We start from the raw sequence: 22,267 nt of genomic DNA on the forward strand, positions 1-22,267 counted from the left end.
ATGGCAGCCCAGCTCCAGGTTGAGCTGTTGTTCAGCATCTTAGCTGTGGAGGGCAGTGTCACTGGCCCTCATATGTGGGATCCGAACCGGGGTCCTCTGGTATCCCAAGCCAGCTCTTAACCATCGCGCCACTCGTCCGGCCCTTAACTCTGTAATTTTTGACATTCATTGCTCCCAACATGTGAAAAGCAGCACCTTAACTCAATGGAACAAATCGCTTGTATAAAAATTCCAAGAACCTGGGAGACAGACACTTGAGATGCAAAAAGTTTTCCACCCCAAACTCTTTGGCCAATACCAAGACTAACCCTGTCTTACCTAAGAGATCACATCACAGAGACACCCACATCCCCCTGCCCAGGTTCTCCAGCAGCACCACCACCCCCAGCCCCTTAAACCTGGCCCATGACCAGGCAAGGGACTGCATATCAGTATAAACATGAAGTGGTGTTAAAATTATAGAGCATCAGAACTTGAAAAGGGCTTAGAGATCATCTAATCCATGCTGTAGGTGGGGAAACTGTGGGGAAACTGAGGCTCATAAAGAGCAGGTGGCTCCCCCAAAGACAGCAGAGAGAGAGTGCCAGAGCTTAGGGCTTCCAGCCATCCCCCACCCCTCCTTTGGCTGCCTGACACCATCAACCCCTTCTCATTCTCTAAGCCCAGGCTGCAATGTGGTGAAAGCTATAGGGCTAATTTTAGGAGTCAAAGGCAATTAGGGGAGAGCTGATAAAACCTGATCCGGGGAGGATCCTTGTGCTGACGTGTGATATTAGTCATCGCACACTAGCTCAGGAGACCTTGGTCAGCTAGATCTGGGTATCGGTCAGCTTTTTCTCCAGGCATATGCAGGGCCCTGCACTGCCCCACACCAGGCTGGTGGCCTGGTAGATGAGAATTCCCATGACCTCACTAATGCACATTGACAAAACGATCTTTTCCAGCTCTTCTCAGCAAAGCCAAACCCAACTAAACCAACTGGATGAAGCTGACCTCCCTGCCTCACCCTTACCATTCTCCCCTTCTCTCACTCGGCTCCAGCCACCCTAGCCTCCTCCCTGTTCCTCAGACATGATGGGCACACTCCTACCTTAGGGCCTTCGCTCATGCTGTTCCCTCTCACTCCCTCACCTCTGTCATCTCTCTGCTCAGTGAGGTGGTCCCTGACTATCATCTCTCCCCATTCCTGATATATTTTTTTAATACAGCATTTTTCACATTCACACACGTGTGGCTCTTTAAATTTAAAATTCATAAAACTGAACACTCAGTTCCTTGTGTGCTTAGCCACATTTCAAGTGTTCAATAGCCACACATGGCTATTGGTTGTCATACTGGAGAGTGCAGATTTAGAGATTTCCATCATCACAGAAAGTCTTATTGGATAGTGCTGATTTAGAAACAAGTTAGTTATTCCCTCTGAACTGGGATAAAGCCATTAAATGGCTAGAATGTGGTCTAGACAAAGGCGGGGCAGGAGCAGATAGAGATTATGACATGGCAAATGGTCAATAAAGCAGTTCGGCAAGGAGATCAGACCTGGAGTTCGGCAACCACAGGGCTAAAATTCATCATGATTGACTAACACCTAGCCTCCAAAAGGTATCTAGGGATTGGGTTTTTTGTTGTTTTCTTTAAAAATTATCACATACTTTTAAATTGAGGTATAATTAACTTATGATAAAATGTACAGGTTTTAGACACCCACTTTGATGAATTCTGTCAATGGTAACACCTATTGAACTACTCCCAACACAAAATAGGGAACATTTCCATTACTGTAGAAAGTTCCTTCATGTCCCTTTCTCCACTCCCTGCAACCACTTTCTGACTTTAAACACCACGGATCAATTTAGTCTATTCTTGAATTTTATGTAAATGGAATCATACAGTTTTGCCTGTCTTCTTTTGTCAATATAATGTCTTTGAGACTCATCTGTGTTGTTGCAGGTATCGGTCATGTGTTCTATACTGTCACTGAGTCTTAGTCCAGTGATCAGTGTCACAGACTTCCCCATAAAGGGTTTTCTATAATCCAACCTCAATGCCTCCTCTTGACACCAGGCTTTTTCATCGAGGTTCTCAGTGGAGATGGACAGTGAAGTTGCAAGGAACAGACCAAAACAAAGCAAGGAAGCTCTCCCCTTACACAGGAGACCATCTGCCATCAGAAGAGCTATACCTTCTGGTCAGGGTAAAATGAGCTCAGGCGGAGAAGCTGCCAGAACAATCTCTGCCATCAGTGTCTACCAACAGCCTCTAAAAAGGCCACTCTAATCGCTGCCCAAGATCTTGGCTGTCAGGATGTCCCAGTCCAACCCCTTCAGCCTGCTGGTTAAAATTGAACACCCACTCTCCCTGCAATGGACTGCATGTTTGTGTCCTCCCTGCCCCCATTCATACGTTGAAGCCCTAATCCCCAATCATGGTTTTAGGGGTGGGGCCTTTGGGAGGTAATGAAGTCATGAGGATGGGGTCCTCATGAATGAGATTAGTGCCTTGGTGGTGGATGTCTTTCTCTGGCTGCTCTAACAAAATATCACAGACGGGTGGTTTAACCAACAAACATTTATTTCTCATAGTTCTGGAGGCTGGGAAGTCTGAGACCAAGGTGCTAACAGATTTGGTGTCTGGTGAGAGCTCTCTGCCTGGCTTACAAATGACCACCATCTTGCTGTGTCCTCACATAGCCAAGAGAGAGATCCTTTCTCTTGTGATCCTTTCTGCCTTTCTGTGGTGTCTGTTCTTACTGTAGAAATGATTTTTTTTTTTGCAGCACCACTTGTCATGTCCTACTTTAAGTTTATTCCTTGTCATAGGTGATATCAGTAGTTGCAATTCAGGTCACAGTGAACTGTGGTCATTCACACCAGACAGAAGCTGTATCTGAAAATCCAACTCACCTATTCCTCCAAAGACCAACACTTTCCCTTTTCATAAGCTGTGTGACAGCATGTAGGGAAATATGGACGCTCACTTGCTTAGGCCTGCAAAAAAGGCGTCCTTTGCTTTCCTAATGAGGACAAATTTCAAACCATTCTGACACTACATGCGTTATAGAATTACCCAGGGAAATGCTAGTGCTGGCTGAATAATAAATGTATATCGATTTATGGTCCCAGGTGAAATTAAAAGTCACTCTTATTCTTAGATCTTTTTGTCCCTCCTGGGAAGATGAGAAAAGCTGGCAGTGGTAGAGAAAATTACACCCAGCACAAGCCCTCAATTTCCCCTGGTTATTAAATTATATTGACAAATTGCCATGGATTCACAGTAAATGACTTCACAAATTTTAAATTAGCATATAAAACCATTTTGATGTCAGGAGGGTCAAAAGTTGGTGTTTAGACAATCAAGTAAGCAGATGGGAGGTTCTGCAGCCAGTGGACATTGGGGTCACTAATGAGACTTACAGATGGACTGGGGAGTCCTGGTACTTTGTGCTTTCTGGCTGGGCTGGCCCACCTGCAAAAACTTGTGAAGGGAACAGACGACCAGCTTCACAGGTACCACGAAGCTGAGGTTGGCAGTGTGACAGGATGCCACCGAGGAGGGCAAGGCAGTGTCAGCTGAGGCACTATGACTGCCTCAGGGACAAGGAAGGTACTGGGAAGTACTTGGCTGGCACTCCCAGCTGCAGCCTCGTTTCTGTTAACCAAGTCATCCTCAGTCTGACTGCTGTTTGTTAATGCAAGATAGGAAAGCAGGGCTTATTAGGGGACAAGAACTCTCGTCCCTGAACGCTGCCATGAAATCTGAGATGAGCCATCCTGGCAGGGCTCACACGCCTTTCACCCTCGAGAAACACTGGGCCTTTACAAGAAGTGACACCTCCACGGTTCCCTAAAACCAGGACCAAGATGAACAACCCCTCGTGACACACAGGCACTATGCCCTTGAATAGCTCTGCTCTGCAAAGAAAAGGAGGATCTTCTGGCTGGCTGCTTTTGCTCCCTTTGTTGGTATGACTACCGTGCCAATACCCCATATCAAACTAGAGAGTTCCTCAAATAATACTCATCATAATACAAGCAGATACTATTATTAAGAGGCCATTAGAGATGAGGCTCTTTTCCAAAAGCTTAATAAACAATTTAATTTTAGTTTAAACATAACTATCACAAGGTCCTTACAGGGTAGAAATTATGACCCCCAAACACAGAGGCTAAGTAACCACCTAGGATCAGGGTCACACAGCTAGTCAGTGGTATAGAAAATATTCAAACCCCTTTGTGTTTGATCTAAAATCTATTGCCCTTCATACCTAAAAGACTGTAGGACAATCTTCCTCTAATGTTGCCTGATGGACTTGAATTTCAATTTTGGCTAAATAGAAAGGACAAATAATTCACAATGCTAAGAACATTGTGCCATATATTTGAAAATGCCTTAAAAATCAGAAGGGATTCCAATTAAAGATGATGGAATGAACACATATTCATTTTATAAGGACACTAAATGGCAGAAGAGGAATTCTCTTCTAAAGGTATGAACTCACAAGGACAAAGAAAACTAGAGGACAACAGCCACAAATTGTGTGAGCTGGAACCTCAAGAAACAAGAAAAATCTCAAGTAAACAACCCAATGCTGCACCTACAAGAACTGGAAAAAGAACAGCGAACAAAGCCCAAAGTGAGTAAAAGGAAGGAAATAATAAAGATCAGAGCAAAAATAAATGAAATAGAGTAAAAAAAAATCAATGAAACCAAGAACTGCTTCTTTGAAAAGATAAACAAAATTGACAAACCTTTAACCAGACTCATCAAGAGAAAAGAGAGGACCCAAATAAATAAAATCAGAAATGAAAGAGAAGTGACAATTGACACCACAGAAATATAAGGGATTATAAGAAAATACTATGAACAATTATATGCCAACATATTAGACAATCTAGAAGAAATGGATACATTCCTAGAAACATACCATCTTCCAAGACTGAATCAAGAAGAAAGAGAAAATCTGAACAGACTGATTACTACTAACAAAAATCAAATCAGTGATCAAGAAACTTCCCACAAACAAAGTCCTGGACCAGATGGCTTCACAGGTAAATTTTATGAAACATTCAAAGAAGAACTAACACCTGTCCTTCTCAAGCTATTCCAAAAACTTCAAGAGGATGGTAGGCAAACAACCTCATTTTACGAAGCCACCATTACCCTGATTCCAAAGCCAGATAAAAACATTACATAAAAAGAAAGTTATAGGCTGATATCCCTGATGAATATAGACTCCAAAATCCTCAAAAAAATATTAGTAAACCGAATTCAGCAATATGTTAGAAAGATCATACATCATAATCAAGTGGGATTTATTCCTGGGATGCAAGGTTGGTTCAATATATGAAAATCAATTAATGTGATACACCACATAGACAAAATGAAGGATAAACATTATATTATGATATCAGTAGATGCAGAAAATGCATTTGACAAAAACCCAGCATCCATTTATGATAAAAACGCTCAGCAAGGTGGGAATAGAGAGAACATATCTCAACATAATAAAGGCCATATATGACAAACCCACAACTAACATCATACTCAATGGTGAAAAACTAAAAGCATTTTCTTTAAGATAAGAAACAAGACAAGGAGGTCCACTTTTGCCACTTTGATTCAACATAGATTTGAACTCCTAGCCAAAGCAATCGGAAAAGAAATAAATAAATAAAGGCATCCAATGGGGAAGGAAGGAGTAAAACTATCATTATTTGCAGATGACATACTATATATAAAGAACCCAAAAGATTCCGCCAAAAAACTATTGGAACTGACAAATGAATTCAGTAAAGTAGCAGGATACAAAATTCATGTTCAACTGCATTTTTATACACCAATAATATACTGTCAAGAAGAGAAATTAAGAAAACAATCCCATTTATAATTGCATTAAAAAAAACACCTAGGAATAAATTTAACAAAACAATAAGACTTGTACTCAGAAAATTTTAAGACATCGAAGAAAGTTATTGAAGAAAATACAAATAAATGGGAGCATATGCCATATTCATGAATAGAAAGAAGTAACATTATTAAAATGTCCATACTACACAGCAATCTACTGATTTAATGCAGTCCCTATCAAAATACCAATGGCACTTTTCATAGAACTAGAATACATACTCCTAAAATTTATTTGGAACCATAAAATAAATACCCTGAACAACCACAGCAATCCTGAGAAAGAAGAACAAAGTTGGAGGTATCACATTACCTGAAATCATACCATACTACAAGTCTATAGTAATCAAAACAGCATGGCACTGGCATAATAAAAACAGACACATAGATCAATGGAACAGAATAGAGAGCTCAGAAATAAACCCACACCTATATGGTCAATTCAACTATGGCAAACGAGGCAAGAATATACAATGGAGTAAAGACAGTCTCTTCAATAAATGGTGTAGGAAAAATTAGACAGATACATGCAAAAAAAAATGAAACTAGGTCACTTTCTTACATCATATACAAGGAATAAACTTAAAATGGATTAAAGACTTAAATGTAAAACCTTAAACCATAAAACTCTTAGAAGAAAACATAGACAGTAAACTCTGACATTGTTCTTAGTAACATTTTTTTCTGATATCCTCAGGCAAGGAAAACAAACAAATAAATAAACAAACAAATGGGACTATATCAAACAAAAGAGTTTTTGCACCATGAAGGAAATCATCAACAAAATGGAAAGATAACATATTAAATGGGAGAAGATATTTGCCAACGATACATCCAATAAGAGGTTAATATCCAAAATTTATAAAGGACTCACACACACACACAAATCCAATTAAAAAATAGGCAGTGGACCTGACTAGACATTTCTCCAAAGAGGACATACAGATGGCCAATACACATATGAAAAGGTGCTCAATGTCACTAATCATCAGGGAAATGCAAATTAAAACCACCATAACATATCACCTCACACCTGTCAGAATGGCTATCATCAATAAATCAAAAAATAACCAAGTGTTGGTGAGGTTGTGGGGAAAAGGAAACCCTCGTGGATTGTTGATGGGATTGCAGATTGGTGCAGCCACTATGGAAAACAGCGTGAGGGTTTCTCAAAAAATGAAAAATAGAACTCCCTTATGACACAGGATTCCACTTCTAAGTATTTACCCGAAGAAATCCAAAACATTAATTTGAAAAGATATATGCACCCCTATGTTCACTACAGCACTATTTACAATAGCCAAGATATGGAAGCAACCTAAGTGCCCATCAATAGATTATTAAAGAAGATGTGGCACATATATACAATGAAATATATATATTATATATATACACACACACACACACCCATATACATATAGGCTGCCTCATCTGCATATCACCTGTTCACATACATCACTAGCAGCACAGCAAAGAAAAGGAAAAAAACTCAAGGCTATGAATGTAAGGGAGTGGTCTGGGACAAGCCCTCATTGATACTATATTTCTCCCACAGAGGTATAAAAATGTCCATAGCAAGTTCCCAGGAACCTTTCAAGGTTCCTTGAAAGATAAAGCCTCTTTTCTTTTACCTTCTTTATTAAATGTATTGGGGTAACTTTGGTTAATAACATTCTATAAATTTCAGGTATACAACTTTATAATACCACAGCTGTATACACACTACTTTTCTAAGTATGGTACTAGCCTATTACTGGTGCAGCCAGTGGCCTCAAGCATACATGAATTAATTCATTCAACATACATTTATTAAGTTCCTGCCACACGCCAGGCTCTATCCAGTGCTGGGAGGGCAGTGAGTCTTAAGTCTTCAGGGAGACGAGTAGACAGAAAATGACACTGCAATGTGGCCAGAGTTACCATTGCACTCAGCATGAGGTGTCATGGGAGCACAGAGGACTGAGTGGTGCCTGGGGAACGCCACATGGAGTGGGGCTAGGATTAGGTAGACTAGAAGGACAGCAGGCAGAACCCAGGGGAACACTTTCATCAATGCTGCTTTTCACTAGCAGACGTGGGGGAAGTGTGGGAGGCCATAGCTCTCAACAGTGAGAGCTTTAACTCTGCTGTCCCCCTTCTAACCCACTCTGCACACACCCTCTCCCTTTGGAACAGTCACCATGCAGAAAATAAAGGAGAAAATCCAGGGTCCCTCCTAAAGCAGCGGCCTTCACGGGTGGTGCCCACAGTCAGCCTGGTTTTCGTGTTCTGCCTCTTCTTGGAAAGTTCTTTAGGGTTAAGGTATTGAGTCCATGGGGACTGGGAGGATCAGAGAGCCCATTTCAACAGGATTATTTAAGGATTAAGAATTTATTCCTAGTGCCCCGATATTACTTCCCAAAGAAGTATCAAATGTTTCCTAATAATTCAGTACCATGTGTAGCCTTTTCACCAAATACTCATTTTCTGGTGACAGGCAAAATATTCCAAAGTAACAGCAATGGCACTGCTCGTGTGACAAGAGGACGGAGCACAAGTAATTTACAGGAGGAGCTCTCATCACTGGAGAAACTTATTCCCAAATGCTTTCCTGTACTAGGATGTATTGTGAGCACAGTATGAACAGGAGTATTTTAGTCAAGGCTTGAAAAACAAAAAGGCATTCAGCAGGATTCTCTTTATTAGCTCAACAATAAACAGAAAAACAGAAATGTTATGAGGATTGCATTGTCCTTATTATATTTATGGAAGTGAATAAAAAAATTACTTTAAAATGTTAAACATCTTTTGAAAAAAAATTTTTTTTCTGTCTTTAAAAGGTAAGAAAGTGCTCTCAAAACCTCAGAGAAAAAGAGGTGCTAAATTAGAAGTGCTGAATTCTCACATTCCAGATGGAAACACAAGAGCCAAGAGATTAAATAAATTTCCCAAGGTCAAGTACAGATGCATTTGAATAGCAGAGTAGTCAACCTTGATCCAGCAACACCCATCTTTGATAAACACAAGTATCTTTAAATACACAGATGCCCCTAAATTAGACTAGGGGATGGAGAGAAATTAGCACATTCCCCCCACCCCAACTTCTCTCTGTTTCTCTACTCCCTTTGTTACCATAAGGTGGCAGCCCCCAAGGCAGTTTTTCATAGCACTTGTCATGTTGGAGTCTTCAAGGCCACTGGGAAAATGGAAGGGGGGGTGAGGGGAGGCAAGGATTGGGTTAGGGAATGGAGTTCACTCCACACTCCAGTAAAGTGTGGAAAATCCTAGACTTGAAGTTTATTCAGAAACTTCTGTTAGACTGAGTCTCTGGGCCCAATTTTCTCAATTAGGAAACTGAACCAGTTGTATTAGCTTTTCTTGAAAGCTGACTTTCAGGTCTCAAATTCTGTGGCACTTCAGGAGGCAATCCACAGAACAGAAAGAGCCCTCTATCCACTGTCAAAAGACCTGGTTCCATTTGTGTGTGTGTCTGACACTGATATTATGTCATCTGGAGGAAGACATTTTATTTCTTTATTTGAGGATTTGTTTCCTTGTTATAAAATGGCAGTGAGTCTAGCACCTACTTCAGGAACACTGTGATGGTCTAATGAGATTCAAGCTGAAAAGCACCTTTTTGAGATGGAAAATACAAAGAAGCATAAGAGATACAACAAAACAACATGGCAGGCTGCTCACAGATGTCATATTCTGATTAAAACCCAAGGCTAGCACAGTGAGGAAAAGAGAACCAATCAGAGACTCTCAAACAGCCATTTCCTGAACTGACAAACAAATCATACCGTATGCAAGAGACCAAAAAGACAGACTACCCATGCTCCCAGTTTTAAAATGGTCCATACTCTCATTTTAGAGAGCCTAAGCCACCAACAGGCGCTCTGTGAGTGTTTCTGGCTACAGCATGAGATCAGTCATGCTTCAGCAAAAGCTCCTCTGACTATGTACCTCTGATGACAGCTGTTATATTTAGCCAACTATTTACACTTTCCCCTCTTATCATACACTTTGTCTTCATATTACTGCCTATTTATACTATAACTTTTGTCAGTGCTGTCAACATCCAGGTGCTTGAGTGTACGGGTTGCAGTCAGGAAAATAAAACCTCGCTTCATAGCAACTTAAAATATTTATTTTGTATAGATCTGAGCAAGATTCCTACCTGGTCTAGCAATGGGAACTCATGTGAGGCCAAGCACAGCCCCTGGATGTACACGAACTGCGTATATTTAAAGTGTACAGCTTGATCAATGTTGACATATGTTTAGACCTGTGAAACCACTACCAAAAGCAAGAGAATATTTCCATCACCCCAAAAAGTTTCCTTGTGACTCTTTAATAATTCCTACCTCCTCCCTTCCCACCATTCTCAGGCAGCCACTATTGCCTTCTGTCACTTAGATTAGTTTGCAGCTACATTTTTATATAAATGGAATGATACAGTATACATTCCTTTTGTCTTGCTCCTGATACCCACCTTAATTATTTTGAGGTTCATCTGTGTCATTGCATGGGGCAACAGTGCCTTTTTATTGCTGAGTAGTATTCCACTATGTGGACAGACCAAAATTTGTTTATCTATTCACCTGTTGATATACATTTGGGTTGTTTCCAGTTTTTGACATTAGAAATGAAAATGCAATAAATATTTGCATAAGAGTCTTTATGCAGAAGTACATTTTCTTTTTTCTTGGGTAAATACCTACAGGTGGAATGGCTAGATCATATGATAAATGGATGTTTAACTTTTTAATGGATCTCTGAACTGTTTTCCAAAGTGGTTGAACCATTTTACTCTCTCACCATTAATGTATGAGAGCTCTAGATGCTCAACACATTTGTTTTTGTTTGTTTGGTTGGTTTTTTAATTCCAGATATTCTAATGGGTATGTAGTGGTATTGTATGATAGTTTTAATTTATAATACACTGTTGACTAATAATGTTGAGCATTTTCTCATGAGTTTATTGGCCATTCATTTATCTCTTCTCTTGTGAATTGTCTGTATAAATCTACTGCCTATCTTTTTCTTGGGTTGTCTTATTAAGCTATTCTTTATACATTCTGGATACAAGTCCTTTATATGTGTGTTGTCTATATTGTCTTGTCATTTTCTTAATAGTGTCTGGGAAAAGCAAAGGTTTTTTATTTTCATGAGGTCTAATTTTTTATTTTTTTATTTTATGGTTCATGCATTTAGTGCTGTATCTAAGAAACCTTTGCCTCTCCCAAGGTGGCAAAGATTTTCTCTTTTATTTTTGTTAGAAATTTTAGAGTTTTAGGTTTTACATTGAGATTTATGATCCACTTTGAGTTAATTTTGATATAAGAGTGGATGTCCACTGTTGTCCAGATGGCTATTCACCTGCTCCCAGACCATTTATTATTGAGATTTTTCTTTCCTCTCTCTGTAATCGCCTTGGCACCTTTGTTAAAAACCAGTTGACCAGATATGTATGGACCTATTTCTGGATTCTATTTTCCTTGAACTCACTCAAGCCAATAATAATATACTTTCATCAGGGCTCAGTTCTCTTCTGTTTAAAAGGACTGGTAAGTCCTTAGCTCTAGAATGAAACAAGAGGTCAGTCTTGCTGACGTAATGGAATTATTCTGTCTGAAGTCACAAGAATGGGACACGACTGATAATCTGACACCACAATTTCTGCCTTTCTTTGCACAGTGCCGGGGAAATGTTGGCGGGCTGGAGTAGCGGTGGGGGATGTTGAGGACCTTGACTGTGTGTGATTGTTTTTTTAAAAAAGTTCTTGTCAATACAACTCCCAAATTACATTTAGAGTGATGCTTGAGAGTGTGTCATACAGGAAGATGGATCTCTCCATGGCTGATGGTGGATTCAGGATTTATAGGTTTTTGCCCAAGAAGGTGTCTACAGCATTACCCCACCTGAGCAGAGAAGAGTGTCCCTGAAGATGTTTCCTGGACAGTTAATACAGTCTAAGCCTCCAGAATTAAAAGCATCAAAGGTCTGCCAACTTCCTTAGAAGCTTCTTCCCTAGGCCAATAATATCAGCCAACATTCAGTCAATAGTTATGTGCTAAGAACATTACATACAGCTTTTTATTTTGTTTTCCTAACAATCCTACAAAGAAGGTGCCTTTATTATTTCCTTTTTACAAACAAAGAAATGGTGGCAGAGAAAGGTTAAACAACCTGCCCAGGTTCCTCCAGGTAGGAAGTGGCAGGGTTGAAATCTGTCTCCTCGACTTCAGCTCCCAAATCCTTAACCCCAAGGCTACATTGCCTCAGAGTCTTCACTTGGTTCTGAGGGAACCTTTAGAAACTAGAGCCCGTGGATGAGGTACTTGCTCAGAACGCTTGAAGCTGACAAGCTGAGTGGATGGGTCGCAACTCTGTGAAACTGCTCATCTGGCCCCAAAACTTGACTTCCCTCTCCACCATTCTCCCTCATTTCCTTCTGTTAAATATCTCCTACTCAACAGGGGACAAGCCTGAAACTACTTCAGGACACAAGTTGAAGTAACTTTGATTAGTGGTTCAGAAACATTAAAATTCACAATATTAAGAGCAGCAGCCACCATAGTAGCCCTGTCTTCTAATGCCAATTATTTTAAATAATTTACTCATTTGATCCTTATCACAGACATCTGACATAAGTGTAGTCTCCACTTTACATATCAGGAAGCCCAGGGTCAGGGAGACTAAGTGACTTGCCTGTGTTGTCACAGGAGTAAGAAGCAGAGGGGTGGAGGGGGACTGGCCGAGTGGCGCGTTGGTTAAGAGCTGGCTTGGGATGCCAGAGGGCCCCAGTTCGGATCCCACATATGAGGGCCAGTGACATTGCCCTCTACAGCTAAGATGCTGAACAACAGCTAGACCTGGAGCTGGGCTGCCGTGAGTCGCCAGCGATGGTGTAGGCTGCAGCCCCTGCTGCAGTGGGTTGCCATGGGCTACCGTGTGTAGCCAGCAGCCAGCGTGAGCGGCCGTCCAGAAGCCGGCGACTGATCTGCCTCACCTGGGAAGAACTCAATGATGGTGCCAACTTGGGCCAGTGAAGCAACTTCCTCCACAACTAGTCTGAAGAACAAAACGACAGCAACTTGTCTGTTCCCCTTCCCAAAATTCCCCAGCGCTGTTCCCATCCCTCCAATTCCCCAATAAAAATCTTAAAAAAAAAAAAAGAAGCAGAGGGGGGATTCACACCTCCACCAAGTCAGCCCACCACACATCCCTTCCACCTGCGAAGCAGCTTCCCAAAAGCTCTTCCTTCCATTCAAGTCCATGTAGCCCATGATTCCTTCATTCTATACTTGTCCTACTGCATTATCCATTGCTTCTTGATTAGCCTGACTGAGGGTATTTCAAGAGACAAAGCAATGAAGACGGATGCTGGTCAGTGAGTGGCAGAGCACAGGGGGTCTCTGTGATAAGGTGTGGGAGCAGCACTAGTAGCCAGAAAGGCCAAGGACAGGACTGGCTGGGGGCCTGGACACCCTTCCTCTAGACAGCCCTTGGCATCAACCCCCTCTCTGAGTACGAGGAGACAGAAAAAAGAAATGTAAAAAACAAACAAAAAAAGCAGACAGACAAGAGAACCAGACTTGGAAAGCCAATAAACAGCAAAACCATGGAAGCCCACAGTACCCGGAGCCAAGACAGCCCCAGACTAGTAGACAAGGGTTCAAATCCAGGTTATGCCCCCAGCGAGCTGATGACCTCAGGAAGATCACTTCAGCTTTCAGAGCCCCCATGTCTCACCGAAAAGGCGAAGCAGACCACCTGTTTCCTTCTTACTGAAGCAGGGTGTAGCGGGCATAAAAACAGGAAGAGCACAATGCTCCATTCAAAGCCACCCACAGATATAAGCTAAGCACTGTTACCATGACATCTGCAGCTCTGCCCTCTCTCCCCATCTTCTAGAACCATAGCTCATACAGCGTTTCCAAGAAGGCGCATCTGGAATCTGTTTCATTCACGATCCAATGTGACCAGGTACAGGTTGTGAGGGAGCAGACTTATGCCATTTGCTCATGAACCCCTTGCAGCAGGCACCGTGGGTTCCCGTTCTGGGGCTCCCCCAGAACTGCGCTACTCTACTAAAATGCCACCAAGGGGCAGGCGACACTACAAGGCTCAGAGGCAACCGACCTCATGGTTAGGAAATTCAGCTGCAGTTTTCTTTTTCAAAACTTACCCATTCTTGCAGTTACTCTCACTCTGAGAATGGTGCAGCTGGCATTGCAAAGAAAGCTGCCAGGGCAACAGGCCTAGGGTACAGAAAATGCTGCTGCTGGCAAACCCACAGAAACAACTTGATAGAGATCACATGTAAAAAGGCGATTCTGCAGCTGAGGGCAAGGGTGAAGCTGTAACTTGGACCTAAATTCATGACATGTAAGCCCTAAATGCCAGTCTCCCTGGTTTCAGCTGCCACCGGCCATGAGCAGCCCAGAGGCATGCTGTATTAGGCCCATGTGAAATGTCCACCCACTCTCACCAAGTTTTAAAAACTTTTTTCATTAGCTGCCAATTTATTTCACATTAAACACAGGTTACCACTTTCTCCTAAAAACGTGGAAGATCTGACAACCCTGGGTCCACATTCCCACAAAGCAACTCTGCTAGAGGGTAGACCCTTCATCGGGGCACAGGCTTTCCAGTTGCCCCAGGCCTCAGCAGTTTCCTCAGTTTTCAAAACTGCCTTCCGTGGGCATCTGAGTTTGTGACTCCTAATTTACAGGTGGTAATGTGGACCAAGGCTCATTTTGAATTACTGCAAAGGTTGAGGGTCTGGCTTCCACAAACTTCTAGAGCAGAGAGAGTGAACCCAAAAATCTGGAATTAAACCACTGTCAGCTATAACCTGGCATTTCCCTGTTCCCCTTCCCCCGCCTCACCCCCCCCCATCCCCAAAATGCCACTCAGGTGATTAGAAGGCCTTGCCTCTAGAGAAGGGAGCTCACACAGCTAGAAAGCACCTTTGTTACATTTCCATAACTCCGAAAGCTTAAAAAAAAAAAAGAGCAAATATCACCATAGATCTTTTCTTCAGAGTTCTAATGAGATAAATGGGTGTGATTTGTAAATCCCACACCAGGAAGGATAAAAGATACAGTGGGTATGAATTCTCCAAAGACAGGTCCAGTCTTGGGGAAATTCATGGAGCTCTTCACCCTCTCTGACCCCCACCTGAGGCTGGGCATTAGACATTTACACCTTGATGTAGAACTTAAATTGGTGAGCTTCACCTCTTAGGAGTATTTCCACCATAGGCTACAAGACAGTTCCCAGTTAAAAATGGTTCAGCTACCAGGAGAAAAACAAGGAAGGCCTCAGCAAGGCTCTGTGAGCACAGCCACCCATTCCATATCAAGTTAGCCCTGGTGGAAATTAATTTTTAATGCCTAAATAAATGAAAGCATCAACCAGCCTAGGGCTGAAAATTCCCACCAATAAACACTTCTTAGAGTGGAGTTGGATTTCTATCCCCTGTAAAATGCAAACATGTTATCTGACTGACATCTTAATTAGTCATACTTAATAGTTTCATGTCCACATTTTACCTAAGTTTCAAATTCTGACAGAACTTTACACAGGAGAGCAAATCTGATGGTGGAAGAGGATGAAAAAGTCCAGGATCCTAGGCAACCAGGAAGATCAGGATGAGACAACACAACAGTGAAATGAAGAGCACAGAATATAATAAATGATAATATTTGCCTGAGCTAGCACTACTAGACAAGACTAAAAATCATAGGTAAGTACCTTCCTACCCTGGTATCCATCTTTTCTCCCGGTCACTGAGATATTAAACAACAAGCTTTTCCATCTGTAATGATAAATAATAGCTAAGATCCTGATGAGTTGCTAAAGGAATGGCTCTAATCTTGGGCAGGGGCAGATGGAGGGGGGGCAACTTAAAACAGTAGCTTGAACAATTCTACGAAATGCAGTATAATGTTCTACTTCATTTTCATCTTCCCCATAAACACACACACACACACACACACACACACACACACACACACTACATTACCCCAAAAAGGATTAACATATATTTTTCTAAAAGTGAAATGAAAGGTCTAATAATTTAGGCCTTATATTAAGATGGTGCATGTAGCCAAGCTCAAATCAAATCATACCCTAAGAGCCAATATTTTTGCATTTAAACCACTGCAACTTGTATATAGAGAATCATTGTAATGGCAGCGTCTTCATCTCCTCATACGTAAACCAGCTGTCTTTGATGAAGATAGCCTGATAGGAGACTACAAAAATATTCCCTCTCTCAGCATTCATAAAGGAAGGGGGGAAAAAAAGAATCAGAGTGCAGGTAATGATTCTCACCCAGTGAACAAAATAGTCAAAGACACATTTCAGTATGAAATTGTGTCCTCTAGTTTCTATATCCGAACGTCAGTTGTGCCTGAAAACCTAATGTAAATACTCTATGGATTAAATTGAGGTGCAAAGGAAAAAATAGTTCTCATTACAACAGTCATTGAATGGATGCAGAACAACAGATGCCAACAACGTGCACTGGATCACTGTGCTATATAAAAATCAGCCCATTTCTCTACATAAAAGACAACTTGCTTTAAAATAGTCAAAAGTCTAAGGATAGGGACACAGACCCCAGTATATGAAGTCTTTTCATCTTGCCCAGTGCTTCTCTCTGCTCAGTCATTCACAATCTGCAATGAGTTCTTTAGGACTCCTAAAATGCTGTATATTCTCTCTGCACCCGCCCAACTTCCCCCAGGATATCCGTGGAGAGAGGTCACATGGGAAGCTGGTACCTTCCGGAAAGACTGTTAAGGAAGAAGGGCCTTACCACTTCTGGGAGCAGCCTAGTTGAGAGGTCATGGATGGCTTTGACCACTATACATATGGATGACAGAAGGAATATCACCCCCAAGATGACACAGGCTCTGCAAAGAAACAAAACATTGAGACACTTAACTGGAGAACTCCACCCTGCTGATTTACACAGTGACAATGACACAACCCGAGGCATTGGGACCCAACCAAAATTTGGCACACTCTCACTGTGACCACCACAGTCTCAGAATTGATACTGCATCATCTCTAGGAGAATACAGTTTGGAATTTTATCACCAAAATCAACCCCATACGTAGGAAAGGGGCTCACCATCCTACATAATCTCACCGCTTCTCATGAATGCTGGGATGGAAGGGACTCTGAGGCCATGAATTCCATCCCCCATGCCTGGCAACACAATATTTCACTTCTCCTTCAGCTGAATGGTGCAGGGTTTAATTGCAAAGAGTGGAGGCTCTAGCATGAGACAGACACCCCAAACTCTATCATTTGACATGTTGTTTGATCTTGGTCAAGCTACTTAACTTCTTTTAGGCTCTATTTCCTTACCTGTCATATGGCAATATTTTCTTCTTGATTATGAAATGAGATAATACACAGAGTAACTCATGAAATGTTGGCTTAAACAAAGGAAAAGAGGAGTTCATCTGGATGTCTCTCTCTGGTGATACAACACCTTGGGATTTTCCCAAAGATAAAAAGGAGAGATGACATGGTAATGACAAAAGACAGCATGTTTATGGCAAGGTGGAGCAATTCTTGAAAAAGAAACGAGGAGAGACAAGTTAGGATGAGGTCAATCAATCCAGCACAGGAAGAGGATGAAGAGGCCACGGGACGACACATTGCCAGGGCTGTGGCATGGGAGACAAAGGGGCTTGGGATGTAGTTCTTGTCTCTGACAATGCAGACACACAAATCGCAGGAGAAAGAAAGATGGAAAATGAAAAGTAAACATCAGGAAATGATGATAGTAAAACAAGGCTCAAAATACTAACTGAAAATGAAAAGAGAGAGAAAAGAAAGAAAATACAATAAGCACTACAGTTAGCTCTAGGTCATTCTTGTCCCAACCTGATGTCTCCATCATTTGGCAGTCTCCTCAGCTCTCTTTCCCCCCGATCAAATAAAATCATTTTTCATTATCCATCTTGGATTCCTTCTCTGGACTAACAGAATGGCCCAAAATTTCCCACATCATATTGACATGGCACCTACTTACAATCCTAACAAACCTGTGGATAGACATGTTTATTCTAGAAGTCAGAAATGGACAGGTAAACATGGCTACTGGGAGGCCACTCAGTAGGGCTTCTAATCCACACTTTAGTTGTAGGTTTTATTCTTGCAAAACATAGACAGAAAGAAGGCATCGTTGCAGGCTGGGGTGATACACAATAGAACATGGAGATGTATGAAACATAATGAATGGGCTGAGGGTCTTGGTACAGACAGATGTAAGCAACAGGAAGTCCTAGCCCCTGAGTTTCAGCCATGCCAGTGGGGAAGGTGGTTATGGGCCAGCTGTGCCCTACACTTTTGCTGGGCTTTTCTACTCAAGAGCAAATGGGACCGTGAAAGGTCCCATTTCAGGAAAAGAGCCAAAAGTCAGGATAAACCTCCAAGATAAGATCTGTGATGTGTGTGTGTATGTATGTGTGTATGTGTGTGTGTGTGTGTGTGTGTGTGTGTGTGTGTGTGTGTATGTATGTTTCCCCGTTCAAAATACTCCTGAGTGGCTAGCAGAGACTGATTTCACCCTTTCCTACAAATTCCGACACCAACTCAGTGTTTCTTAACCCTGATGGTATATTGCACTCACCAGGGGATTTTTTTTTTTAAGATTTTATTGGTGAATTAGGGAAAGGGAACAGTTTGGGGAAATTGGGGAAGGGGAACAGCCAAGTTGTTGTCCTTCAATCTTAGTTGTGGAGGGTGCAGCTAACTCAGCTCCAAGCCCAGTCGCCATATGGCCTCCCATCAGCAGCTCGCGACCACTCAGTTCACGGTGCTGTGTTCAATCTTAGTTGCGGGGGGCGCAGCCCTCCATCCCATGCAGGAGTCAAAATGGCAACCTTGTTGTTAAGAGTGCACACTCTAACCACTGAGCCATCCAGCTTCCCAGTCAGCAGCTCATTGCAGCTCAGCTCAAGGTGCCATGTCCAATCTTAGTTGGTGGAGGGAGGAGGGGCACAGCCCACCATCCGGGAGATTTTTTTCCTTTTGAACAACTGTCCAGAGAATGCTCCAGTTCAATTTTATCAGAATCTCTGGGGTTGAAACCAGGTATCTGTATTTGTTTAAAAGCTCCCCAGGCAAGTTCCCTGGGTGCTAGGGCTGAGGGTCTCTACCAGGTGAGGCACGGTCCTGTGGGCTGTGTAGAAAGCAGGCCGGGAGTAGGCATCCCAGCTGGTGAGGAAGGAATGGGGTCTGATGGTCCCTAAGAGACTTGTAGTGCATGTGTGTACGAAGCTGTTTGCTCCCCCTGAGATGAGAGTAGGGCAGCTACCACTCGGGTGCTAGACCTTTGACAACATGTCACAATGTTTTCAAAGACTCCATGTCCACAATTCTATAGAGGACAAAGGAACAAATATCCAAGCTTCTTCCTGATAGGGAACAGTGATGCTGCAAGAATCTCTCTTTCTCGAGGTCACACCTCTATAATGCACAAAAAGTGGATTTGGATTTTGTTAACAATACTTAAGGAGACAAGTGTTACGAATATAATGGTCTCCTTACCTAGTATCTTGCGTATATATCTTTAATCAAAACCATACTACAAATCCCTGAAAAGCAAGAACCATATTTTTATATCTCACTGTCTGCTGTAGCACATAGCTGGTGCCCCATATACATCTGCAGAGTGGATGTAATCATTAACCAATTAAGTAATCATTAGGTCATTTGTACATGGGCGTTTAGGGAGCATCAACTGCCTACCAGTGGGGATGGGAGGAGGAAAGACATGCTAAATACTTCATCCAAAATGCCCATGGAATAGCCCACATTGTAAAACTACTCTGAATTGTATATAATGAAAATTTTTAAAAATTGATGATTTGGTTTATTACAGCTGAATTTTACAGAACTGTCATATTTTCTTCACCAATATATACCTATGCGTATGCTCACAAATGTTTTAAAAACCTATTTTAGACTTCTTTTAATTGTGTTGCAAATTCAAAAACCAGTCACCCTTCCTTCCCGCTGCAGGGAGCCAATGTGTCAGAGCAGATCCCATAGCCTAAGCAGCTATTATTAGCAGAGGGTGTGATGCTATTTTTTAACGTTTTATTAATAATACATTGTGTTTACACAGCAGCTTTCTCCTTAGGCACTCCGCGTTCCACACATCAGCTCATAAATGCCCTGCAGGCCACCGCCCAGACCTGGGTTTTCGGTTTTCTGTTATTTTATGGGTTGGGAAGGGAAGAGGTATGTTTCATCAACACAAGGAGTCAAAATGGGGACGTCAAGGACGGAGAGGCTTGCCCAAGGTCACCCAAGGCATTTGAAGTCCACCCAGGTCTCCTGCCTCCCTCCCAGTGGCCAGTGCCAGGCAACCACCCGGGGTTCTGGGTATGCATGTCCCACCCTCACACCACCATCACCCAGGACTGCAATGTCTCCAGGGTGCAGCAGAGATTTAGGTCAGGAACAAAGAGGGCTGCTTCTGAACCTGCAAGTGTGCGCTGCTTCCTGGTTTGGGAGGAGGCGGATGCGGGAGCAGCGAGGGTACCTGCTCCCTCATCACACTGTGGCCTGCACCTGGAGAGGCTAGCCCAGCAAGGCACGAGGGCCATGTGCCCATGGACCTGACAGCATTAACGAGCCTGGTCACTGGAATGGACGCAGGCTCCTCCCTCCTGCCCAAACCTCAGAGGATGAAAACGTTATGGGTCATGAAGAGGCAAATAAACTACCACCCCCTCCAACATAATCCCCCAATCAACTCAGGCTGTAGTCAAATTTCAATTCCCACAGGACCAGTGGTTGGCAAAGTGTGGTCCACAAATCAGCAGCATCAGCAGCACCTGGGAACTTGTTAGAACAGCAAATTCTGGAGTCCACCCCCGAGTTACCGAATCAGACACTCTGGGGAGGGGCCCAGCAATCTACATTTTACAGCCATTTCATAAGCCCTTCAGGTGATTCTGATGCATACTCAAGCTTGAGTCTTGCCATTGACACATTTACTATCTGAAAAAAAGACTACTGAAGTCCAAAGAAAAGGTTAAAGTCAGTGGCGCCTTCTTTTTTCTTCTGCTAAAGACTGCAAATTGCTAATTGTGTACAGCATTATAAATCTATGAATAATCTTGCAGGTAAGCCTCAGTTTTTGCCTCTGAAATAATAAGAGCAAAACCTATTGACAAAAAGTCTCACATCCAAAATGATGTAAGGCTGAAATGATGTTTGGTCCCTTGTCAATTGCAGGTTTAAAGGCCTGTGGTTCCCATTAATAGAGCCTGAGTCTTAGTATACCAATTCTAACTTATTTACCAAAGAAAAGCTTGTTCTAATCATCCCCTAATTACAAAAGATCTAAAACACAGCAGCCCTGGCAATTAACCAATTCAGGCTACAGCTTAAAATGTAAGTGCTTTATTTATCATCTTTCACCGTAGCCTCAAAAGCACTTGTAATCTGGGACATTGTTCAAAAGCAAAATAATGAAAAATAAAACAGTGAAATGGTACTTATGGATGCACAATTTCTAATGCTGTTTTATTCTAGCTAGGTCCTATTTCACTCCATGTACTCTGCCATTTTAAATAAAATAACAAACAAAATCAGTTTGGAGGCAGAATAAAGGAGAAAATGAGCAAAGAGTGTTTATGCAAAGAATGCTTATGAGCTATTTCTCATTCTGTATAATGGCTTTGCCAAAAAGTCACCTTTTTTTTTTACCCCAAAACACTCCCTCAGCCTTCCTTACTCTATTACTACCAACACATGCCTCCTCTCCTACTGCAGGAATTCCCTCCTCTCTTCTATCTATTCTTACTCATCTCACCTCCTTCCCTTGACTTTCCTAGGCTCTCTCTACCCATGTTCCCATCTCTCTTCTCTATCTTCGGGCTGCATTGTGAACAGGCTGTAGTGAGCGCAAGGGTGGCTTGGACCAGGAATGGTCACTTAGGCCAGAACTCTATGGGCAAGTGGTCCAAACCCTTTCCATAGGAAAATCGTCCATCTCCTCAACATACAAGCACTAAAATCCTCTCCTTAATCAACAACTAGCCCTTTGCTTTTATCTGTAATAATATGCAAGGTGACTAAACCCACACAAGTGAAATCTCATTTAAATAGGACTTTTTTCCTGGCTTTAACTTGAGGGACAAAGTCAATAGAGGATTTATTAAAGAATTAGAGTCTATGGGCTGGCCGAGTGGTGTGTTGGTTAAGAGCTGGCTTGGGACGCCAGCTTTGAGCAGCAGGGCCCCGGTTCAGATCCCACATATGAGGGCCAGTGACACTGCCCTCTACAGCAAAGATGGTGAACAACAGCTTGACCTGGAGCTGGGCTGCTGTGAG

The 22,267-nt window shown here is 42.3% G+C and overlaps 1 protein-coding gene across 1 annotated transcript in view; it reads right to left on the bottom strand.

Moving 5' to 3' along the window:
- The window catches only part of TMEM163 (transmembrane protein 163), a 218,367-nt gene that overhangs the window by 26,022 nt on the left and 170,078 nt on the right, over nucleotides 1–22,267 (bottom strand). Inside the window, exon 5 of the mRNA XM_019629456.1 lies at nucleotides 16,718–16,814. Coding sequence (XP_019485001.1) covers nucleotides 16,718–16,814 — 97 coding nt within the window. The remainder of the gene's footprint in view (nucleotides 1–16,717; nucleotides 16,815–22,267) is intronic.

Source organism: Hipposideros armiger, unplaced genomic scaffold (genome assembly GCF_001890085.2).
Source record: "Hipposideros armiger isolate ML-2016 unplaced genomic scaffold, ASM189008v1 scaffold_856, whole genome shotgun sequence".
NCBI lineage: Eukaryota > Metazoa > Chordata > Mammalia > Chiroptera > Hipposideridae > Hipposideros > Hipposideros armiger.